This window comes from Protomyctophum parallelum, assembly GCF_964188405.1.
Source record: "Protomyctophum parallelum genome assembly, chromosome: 10".
NCBI lineage: Eukaryota > Metazoa > Chordata > Actinopteri > Myctophiformes > Myctophidae > Protomyctophum > Protomyctophum parallelum.
In genome coordinates this window covers 46016691-46027629 of record NC_139704.1, presented here as the reverse complement: position 1 = coordinate 46027629, position 10939 = coordinate 46016691, and the positions used below count along the sequence as shown (strand labels likewise).

Sequence of the window (10939 nt, the reverse complement as noted above, 5' to 3'; positions counted from 1 at the left end):
TAGAAAGTCCTGTACACAAGTATTGGCATCAAAATCTACTTAAAGTAGGCCTACCAAAACTTATTTATACAGAATTTCAAGTATTTAAAAAGATCTTTTGAAAATAGCAGATATACAAACACACAATGTGTCGCATCGCAAACTATTGTGAGCTAGTAGATCATCTATTTTCAAATGGACAAAATATATATAGGGCTTAATGCATGTAATGTATGCTTAATGTATGTTTTGTAATGATAAATCTACAAATAATTAAGTAAAGGTATAATATTTGGATCCGAGATGGAGTGGAGTAGAATTAAAAGTATTTAAAATTGGAAATACTCAAGTAAAGTACAGCAAGGTACAGTACTTGAGTAAATGTAGTTAAGTAAATGTACTATCATAGGCACATGCCTATCATCACACAGGCATGTGCCTGTCTGCCTATGTGTAAATATGTACCTGACTGTCAACAACTGTTCCAAAAGAAACATCAGATCCAGTTATTATAACCATTGAACCGTTTCATTCAAGAACTACATTTCTTTCACTTTTTATTTCCAGCGTGTAGAGATGGCGTGTGCCGGCAGCAGCCTCCTGTCTGAAGAGCAGTTCCTGTGTTCTATCTGTCTGGATGTGTTCACTGATCCAATCACCACTCCATGTGGACACAACTACTGCAACGCCTGCATCACACGTTACTGGGACACTAAGGATGTGTGTCAGTGTCCGCTATGCAAAGAAACCTTCTACAAGAGACCAGCGTTCTCTGTTAATAAAGTATTCTCTGAGATGGCTGATCAGTTCAGGAAGTCAAAGCAGCTGAAGAAAACCACAACCCCAGAACCTGCTGAACCAGATGACGTCTCCTGTGACGTCTGTACTGAGAACAAGCTCAAGGCCGTGAAGTCCTGCCTGATGTGTCTGACCTCCTACTGTGAGACTCACCTGGAGCGTCATCGCACAGTCCCAGCATTAAAACGACACACACTAATCGACCCCGTGAAGAACCTGGAGGACTATATGTGTAAGAAACATGACAGACCTCTGGAGATGTTCTGTAAGACCGACCACACGTGTGTTTGTCAGTTCTGCACTCAGTTAGAGCACAAGTTACATCAGATTGAGTCTATGAAAGAGGCATATGAAGGGAAAAAGGTGGAGCTCGGAGAGACAGAGTCTGAAGTTCAGCAGATGATCCAGGAGAGACAACTGAAGGTCCAGGAGGTCCAACACTCAGTAGATCTCAGTAAGAAAGATGCAGACAGAGAGATAGCAGGCAGTGTGCAGATCTTCACTGCTCTGATCAGCTGTATTGAGAGAGGCCAGGCTGAGCTCATTGGTGGGATTGAAGAGAAGCAGAAAACAACAGAGAAACAGGCTGAAGGCTTCATTAAAGATCTGCAACAGGAAATCTCTGAGTTAAAGAAGAGAAGCTCTGAGCTGAAGCAGCTCTCACTCACTGAAGACCACCTCCACCTCCTCCAGAACTTCACATCCATCAACACTGGGTGGAGACCCACCAAGGACTGGACAAAGGTCAACGTCCATCAGTCTCCACACCTGGGGACAGTGAAGACAGCTGTGGCTCAGCTGGAGAAGACACTCAGTCAAGAGATGGAGAAGATGATGTGTGAGGCTGAGCTGAGGAGGATCCAGAAATATGCTGTGGATGTAACTCTGGACCCTGATACAGCACACTGCCAACTCATCCTGTCTGAGGATGGAAAACAAGTGAGTTTGAGACGTGAAGAAGAATCTCCCAGACAACAAAAAGAGATTCTCTTCATATGTCTCTGTCTTAGGAAAACAAAGCTTCTCCTCAGGAAGGTTTTACTATGAGGTTCAGGTTAAAGGGAAGACTGAGTGGTTTTTAGGAGTGGCCAGAGAGTCCATCAACAGGAAGGTACAAATCACACTGAGCCCCAACAACGGTTACTGGTCTATATTGTTGAGTGATGGAAATAAGTCTAATGCTCACCCTGCTGTCCTCCCTGTGAGAGAGGAGCTCCAGAAAGTGGGAGTGTTTGTGGATTATGAGGAGGGTCTGGTCTCCTTTTATGATGTGGAGTCCAGAGTTCACCTCTACTCTTTCACTGGCTGCTCCTTCACTGAGAGACTCTATCCATTCTTCAATCCCTGTTTGAATTATGATGGTAAAAACTCAGCTCCTCTGATCATCTCTCCTGTCAGTCACACTGATTAAAAATCTCAGTTTAACATGAACAGGTTAGTTTTAAAATGTATATGGACGGTTGATTCACCGTTTTAGTCAACTGTTTTACATTCACATTCTACTGCATAAATAGACATGATTTTTACATGATTGTCTGAAGTACAGCCAGAGATGAATATGATAAATTGAGTATCAAAATATTTAGTTTAAAATGTATTCTGTCTGTGAGACATCTATATTCCTTTCTTCGTACAATGACTTAGTTTTTTTCATGTGATTGCGTTCAAGTTTAAGGTAAACCCAATATTTTCGTTTTTGTTATCAAATGTTTTTTTATTTTAAGACAAATCACAATAATACACGTTAACAACATGAATGACTTAAAGAAAAATAAAACACATAACAGCAAAAGCAAGGAACACAAAAACAAACAATCCCACCCACCCCTCCCCCCCCCCCCCCCCCCGAGACCAAAGAAGCCACAAAATGTTAATGTGAATTAATTCTTAATCAGGAAATGCAATGTTTCATTGTTAGTCTTGTACATTAAAGCAATTACTACAGAATTGTTAATTAAAAATATCTAATGATGTTGATGTTAATAATTTATGTGGATGTGTTATCAATTAAAGATAAAATTAAAAAATACATGAGCCATTGTAATAATGTAGCCTATATTGTATAGCAGTCTGTGCACCAATTGAATTTCACTCATTTTGTAGTTGGCCGATATGCTTACCCTAGTATTTTTAGGGGTGCTAGTCCCTCCTATAATCAGCTATTGGTGTAGATTTACAAACATTAAATTCCCATTGACAACAAACTGAGAATCTATGTCTCTGAGCAAATCGGTATTTTCGTCCTACACAAATTCCCATTGACACTGAATGGACAATTTACATCATGTGTCTGAGCAAATTGGCTTAGTGTCCATTATGTCCACACAAACATTAAATTCCCATTGACAATGAATGGAGAATTTTACGTCATAGTATGAGCAAATATGCATAATGTGTATTTTACGTCAGGATGATGTACGATGATAAGAGTGCCCCTCACTTCACACAGGTGTGATTTTTATCTGCACATGTACAGTAACAATGATCACACATGGAGTTCTATCATAGTACACAATTTTGATTGATTGATTGAAATATTTAACAGTTTGCAGAATTACAGTACATTTCAAGTACAACCAAATACAAAAACTGTTAACTGTGAGTGGACGACACCATAAAGCATTACACTTGTTTACAATAGGGCCCACCATTTTCAATTCATCAAAACATTAAGAGACGTGTGAATATACACAACTATATAGTCAAAACGGGAAATCATCATAGAGGAGGTAAAAGGGGAAAAGAAACACATACAGTGAGGGGGAAAAGGGGTGGGGGGGGGATTCAGATTTTACGGGGGCCAGTTTCAAATTGCAGCCGTCCGTAGGTGCCCTTTTTAGTGCAGTTTTGAAGGAGTCAAGGGATTCACATGTCTTGATGACTGTTGGTAGGGCGTTCCACATTTTGGTGGCATATAGAAGCGAAATTAATTTAGTCCCCCATGTATTGTTTTATTTTTATTGTGCCTAACAAACATACAATTGTTAGTTTGAAGAAGTTTTTGAGGAAGCAATTTTTTTAATAGTGTATTGATATGAAGAAGATTTAGATATTCAGTAAAGTTATGTAAATGTTGGAACGTCCTCCATGGGCTTTAGGCACTGATAGACAGTATTATCTGACCCCTGGTGGCCACTCTTTGACATTGTGCATTCTGCTTCATGTCTGGTAAATAAAGAAATGTCTTTCTCAGCTGAAAACCTTTTCTCTTCTGTTGAACATGAAATAAGTTGAATTGTTGTACATAATTTCTCCTGTTCATTCTCATGGTTCAGGACACACAGATATGTTTAACAGTAATATGCCTAGATATAATGGGCCTACAAAGGTTGACACAATCTCCTTTCCTAATAAATGTAACATTTCGTTACCAAAAAAGAAAGAAAGAAAATAATGTATTCATTCACTAGAGCCTTATCAAAAGGCCTTCAAATCTATTGCAATAACTTGATTTTCACGAATCACGGTATTGCATCAGTAGGCCTAATAAACAATGTCCTACATTGACACAAATTGACAACTTTACAAAAACAAAAATACATCCATATTGCTTTTCATCATCAAGTCAACTTGATGACATAATGTTGTATAAAGTAAATTGAAGACAACAGGCCTTTTTTTTAGTGCAATAGATCATAATGTAATAATCTACTGCAACGTAATATTACATAATTATGTAACTGAGCGTACAAATGTTAACTTAAACAGGTGGAATTTTACCGTACTTTCGAGGACTTTTGCTTTACATAGTGATTCCATACAGTATGTATGTGCTGCAGTGCAGCACATACATATTATATAGCACAAGCACATAACAAAATATCAATGCATTAATAATTACAATCCAATAGACATTCTGCAGCTATAGGGTTTGCTGGTAGGCTACAGTGTCTGTGAGTATATTTTGATGCCTTTTTTGAAGACCTTTGTACTTATAGCTTGATTGATTGATTGAAGTATTTATTAACAGTTTGCAGAATTACAGTACAGTTCAAGCACAACTCAATACAAACTTTGTATTGAGTTGTGCATGGCTGCTGCTGACCCTCCTGTCCTCCTCCCTGTAAGAGAGGAGCTCCAGAAAGTGGGAGTGTTTGTGGATTATGAGGAGGGTCTCCTTTTATGATGTGGAGTCCAGAGTTCATCTCTACTCTTTCACTGGCTGCTCCTTCACTGAGAAACTGTATCCTTTCTTCAGTCCCAGTGTCAAAAGGCTCATGGAGAGGCTCATCAATCCAATCAGGCCTGATTGAATGGCAGGTTGTTCCCTGGCCACGCACAGGTGTGGGAGGCTATATAAGTGGCCTAGCTGCACTCATTTCCCAAAGCCCAGATCACCAAACCACTGCTGCCTGTCTCCCAAACATAAAGCTCCACCTTCTACCACCTCCTGCAACCCTCCAACCTGTGTGCGTCCAAGAGCAAACGTAAGTCAGAAAGGCTGTGGAACAGCAACTGTTTGTTCTTCACCTCATTTATACCACCATTTGAAATATGGTGGTATAAACTCTGCTCCTCTGATAATCTCTCCTGTCAATCACACAGATTAGACTAAACCTCAGCTTCACTAAAAGGTTTTCATTTAAGACAATAAAGGTGTATAATTATGGAAGGTTAATTTACAGATTCACCTGCCAGTTCAAATCAAGCCATTGATTACTGTCGCTCCTATTCTATATCTGACTGTTGAAATATTTTCTTAATTTCTTTGTTGGTACAAAGACTTGATTGTGTGTTTTATTTTATTGCCTTCCAGTTTGACATTGTTTTTAAATTAAAGAGCATGAATAATGTTTATCAGGAATACTAATGTATTATTGTCAGTCTTGCACTTTAATGCAATTACTATAGAACTGTTAATTGTAAATCTAATATTAATGATCTTTGGGGATTTGATTTACGAGAATGTACAAGAAAATGCTTAGAGTTAATTAATCCATTCATAAAACTTTACAACTGGAACCAATTATGTGTCCATGTTGTTATTTCTACACTTTAGAGTGTATTTTTTCCACACAAACAATACATTCCCATTGACAAAATAGCAAAAAGCAAATAGGCATAGTGTCTATTTTATGTCATGATGATGTACTATGATAAGAGCGCCCCTCACTTCACACGGGTGTGATTTTGATGTGCACATTTACAGTAACAATTATCACGCATGGAGTTCTATCATGATAGTACAGTCAAAGTCTTGAGTGGAGAGCAGAGTGGATCTGCTCACTGCTCAAATCTAAAATACCTAAAACCACATATTGCACACATAAAGGATCTATCCCCCAGGAAAGTGTTCTAAATCTGCTAAACGTCATTAACGTATATTATTTTTGCAAAAAGGGTGAAGTGTCCCTTTAACTGCAACAAGGAAGTTTCTCAGTAAATCTAAACTGAAAGTACAGCGCTGACAGAAGCTGGGTGGCAGACAGCTCACTGCACTCTCTACCACACCTTCAGACGGATCTTTCACAGAAATACTTAGACAGGTGAGTACAACAAACTATATGACTTAATACAATATATATATATATATATATATCCGCTCCTATCCAGCAGAATAACAAACGCTCCAACTGATATCTCAAAGGTTGTTTATTTCCCCAAGACAACATGAAAAACTGCAACACAAAACATAACGATATCCTTTTAAACACAATGAAACATGAAATATGAATGTCCTTGTTGTCAGTCAATCATGATGTCCGTATTATATATAAACAAACACAATGAGATGTACACAAACAATTAAACGACAGAATTACAACACTGTTTACAAACAAAGAAAACAACAATGTAACATACCGTGTGCGCCTTCTGCAGATTACGTTATCTTCTCTTATATTCTTTATTTAAGGACACTTTTTAGACGTGGGAAGAGCTCCTTGCACCACTGAAACTCAGCTTGTTCTGAGTTCAGCTCACACGGGTGCAATCAATGCTGCCTCACTCTAATCACAGGGCTCTGCTCCTGCATGCCCTTCTAGGTCATAATGAACAGTAATGAAAGACCAGGCACCACACACAGCATGCAAATACAATATGTACCCAAATAAACATACATATAATGTTCACATATTATACATTTTCAGAAAGGTAAGCAATAAAATAGAATATTACAAAATGCCCATTGCTGGGACAGCTACAATATCATTAATTGACAGAGAATGTATATATCCATACATGATCTTATACTATTCTTTGATATCCTCAGTATAAATCACAGGTTTCAATAATGTAACCAAAGAGTAACCCCGCCCGTGAGAGCAGGGTTCTTCCAATCTTCCGCCGTAGTCTGAAAAGTGAAAACCCACCTCTTCAGACCCAGGCATATGCAAAGGCCCAATTTATGTAACTTAAGATAGCATTTTATGTAGACTCATAAAGACAGCACTATAAAGTAGGCCTATACATGCATATAGTTTCATAGATATTCCACTGTTACGTTCTTAGCTTATGTATGATTCATGAACTACTTTTTTTTACATATGTGATGTATTGCCATGCTCTTGTTCTTGCTTAATGTAAATCTCTGTGGATTAAGAGTGTCTGCTAAATGCCTACATTGTAAATTGTAAGAGTATCAATACTACCATGTAGAAAGTCTTGTACACAAAATTTACTTGAATAAAAGTACAAAAGTATTGGCATCAAAATCTATACTTAAAGTAGGCCTACCAAAACTCATGTATAGAGAATTTCAAGTATTTAAAAAGATCTTTTGAAAATAGCAGATATACAAACTCACAATGTGTTGCATCGCAAACTATTGTGAGCAAGTAGATTATCTATTTTCAAATGGACAAAATATATATAGGGCTTAATGTATGCTTAATGTATGTTTTGTAATGATAAATCTACAAATAATGAAGTAAAAGTATAATATTTTGATCCGTAGTGTAGTAGTAAAGTAGAATTACTCTACTAAAGTAGAATTACTCATGTAAAGTACAGCAAGGTACAGTACTTGAGTAAATGTAGTTAAGTAAATGTACTATCATAGGCACATGCCTATCATCACACAGGCATGTGCCTGTCTGCCTATGTGTAAATATGTACCTGACTGTCAACAACTGTTCCAAAAGAAACATCAGATCGAGTTATTATAACCATTGAACTGTTTCATTCAAGAACTACATTTCTTTCACTTTTTATTTCCAGCGTGTAGAGATGGCGTGTGCCGGCAGCAGCCTCCTGTCTGAAGAGCAGTTACTGTGTTCTATCTGTCTGGATGTGTTCACTGATCCAATCACCACTCCATGTGGACACAACTACTGCAACGCCTGCATCACACGTTACTGGGACACTAAGGATGTGTGTCAGTGTCCGCTATGCAAAGAAACCTTCTACAAGAGACCAGCGTTCTCCGTTAATAAAGTCCTCTCCGAGATGGCTGATCAGTTCAGGAAGTCAAAGCAGCTGAAGAAAACTTCAACCACAACCCCAGAACCTGCTGAACCAGATGACGTCTCCTGTGACATCTGTACTGAGAACAAGCTCAAGGCCGTGAAGTCCTGCCTGATGTGTCTGACCTCCTACTGTGAGACTCACCTGGAGCCTCATCACAGAGTCTTAGGATTAAAACGACACACACTAATCGACCCTGTGAAGAACCTGGAAGACTATATGTGTAAGAAACATGACAGACCTCTGGAGATGTTCTGTAAGACCGACCACACCTGTGTTTGTCAGTTCTGCACTCAGTTAGACCACAAGTTACATCAGATTGTGTCTATGAAAGAGGCATATGAAGGAAAGAAGGCTGAGCTGGGAGAGACAGAGGCTGAAGTTCAGCAGATGATCCAGGAGAGACAAGTGAAGATCCAGGAGGTCAAACACTCAGTAGATCTCAGCCAGAAAGATGCAGACAGAGAGATAGCAGGCAGTGTGCAGATCTTCACTGCTCTGATCAGCTGTATTGAGAGAAGCCAGGCTGAGCTCATTGGTGGGATTGAAGCGAAGCAGAAAACAACAGAGAAACAGGCTGAAGGCTTCATTAAAGATCTGCAACAGGAAATCTCTGAGTTAAAGAAGAGAAGCTCTGAGCTGAAGCAGCTCTCACTCACTGAAGACCACCTCCACCTCCTCCAGAACTTCACATCCATCAACACTGGGTGGAGACCCACCAAGGACTGGACAAAGGTCAACATCCATCAGTCTCCACACCTGGGGACAGTGAAGACAGCTGTGGCTCAGCTGGAGAAGACACTCAGTCAAGAGATAGAGAAGGAGCTGCGTGATGCTGAGCTGAGGAGGGTCCAGCAATATGCTGTGGATGTAACTCTGGACCCTGATACAGCACACAACGAACTCATCCTGTCTGAGGATGGAAAACAAGTGAGTCATGGAGACGTGAAGAAGAATCTCCCAGACAACAAAGAGAGATTCTCCCCTATTGTCTGTGTCTTAGGAAAACAAAGCTTCTCCTCAGGAAGGTTTTACTATGAGGTTCAGGTTAAAGGGAAGACATGGTGGGATTTAGGAGTGGCCAGAGAGTCCATCAACAGGAAGGGACCAATCATACTGAACCCCAACAACGGTTATTGGTCTATATTGTTGAAGAATGGAAATGAGTACATAGCTGCTGCTGGCCCTCCTGTCCTCCTCCCTGTAAGAGAGAAGCTCCAGAAAGTGGGAGTGTTTGTGGATTATGAGGAGGGTCTGGTCTCCTTTTATGATGTAGAGTCCAGAGTTCACCTCTACTCTTTCACTGGCTGCTCCTTCACTGAGAGACTCTATCCATACTTCAGTCCCAGTTTGAATTATGATGGTAAAAACTCAGCTCCTCTGATCATCTCTCCTGTCAGTCACACTGATTAAAAATCTCACTTTAACATGAACAGGTTAGTTTTAAAATGTATATGGACGGTTGATTCACCGTTTTAGTCAACTGTTGGTTCAAATCATGCCATTTAAGAGTTGTTCACATTCTACTGCATAAACAGACATGATTTTTACATGATTGTCTGAAGTACAGCCAGAGATGAATATGATAAATTGAGTATCAAAATATTTAGTTTAAAATGTATCTATATTCCTTTCTTCGTACAATTACTTAGTTTGTTTCATGTGATTGCGTTCAAGTTTAAGGTAAACCCAATATTTTCATTAATGTGAATTAATTCTTTTTTTTTGTTATCAAATGTTTTTTATTTTAAGACAAATCACAATAATACACGTTAACAGGAATGACTTAAAGAAAACAAAACACATATAAAACAACACATAACAGCAAAAGCAAGGAACACAAAAACAAACAATCCCACCCACCCCTCCCCCCCGAGACCAAAGATGCCACAAAATGTTAATGTGAATTAATTCTTAATCAGGAAATGCAATGTTTCATTGTTAGTCTTGTACATTAAAGCAATTACTACAGAATTGTTAATTAAAAATATGTAATGATGTTAATAATTGTTTATGTGGATGTGTTGTCAATTAAAGATAAAATGAAAAAATACATGAGCCATTGTAATAATGTAGCCTATATTGTATAGCAGTCTGTGCACCAATTGAATTTCACTCATTTTGTACTCGATGTACGATAAGAGTGCCCCTCACTTCACACAGGTGTGATTTTTATCTGCACATGTACAGTAACAATGATCACACATCATAGTAAACAATTTTGATTGATTGAAATATTTATTAACAGTTTGCAGAATTACAGTACATTTCAAGTAGGCCTACAACTCAATACAAAGACTTTTAACTGTGAGTGGACGACACCATAAAGCATTACACTTGTTTACAAAATGTGCATGTCTTGATGACTGTTGGTAGGGCGTTCCACATTTTTGGTGGCATATAGAAGCTAAATTAATTTAGTCCCCCATGTATTTTATTTTTATTGTGCCTAACAAACATACAATTGTTAGTTTGAAGAAGTTTTTGAGGAAGACATTTTTTTAATAGTGTATTGATATGAACAAGATTTAGATATTCAGTAAAGTTATGTAAATGTTGGAACGTCCTCCATGGGCTTTAGGCACTGATAGACAGTATTATCTGACCCCTGGTGGCCACTCTTTGACATTGTGCATTCTGCTTCATGTCTGGTAAATAAAGAAATGTCTTTCTCAGCTGAAAACCTTTTCTCTTCTGTTGAACATGAAATAAGTTGAATTGTTGTACATAATTTCTCCTGTTCATTCTCATGGTTCAG

At 38.5% G+C, this 10939-nt stretch overlaps 1 protein-coding gene across 1 annotated transcript; it reads left to right on the top strand.

Annotated features, from left to right (window-relative positions):
• Positions 1-555: 555 nt before the first annotated feature.
• Positions 556-9594, top strand: LOC310865851 (uncharacterized protein; the record flags this gene model as incomplete). The annotated part of the gene is given in 3 exon segments (XM_083775060.1): positions 556-1724; positions 1726-2185; positions 7936-9594. Coding segments are annotated over 3 exon segments (3288 nt in total).
• Between the last annotated feature and the right edge of the window lie 1345 nt (positions 9595-10939).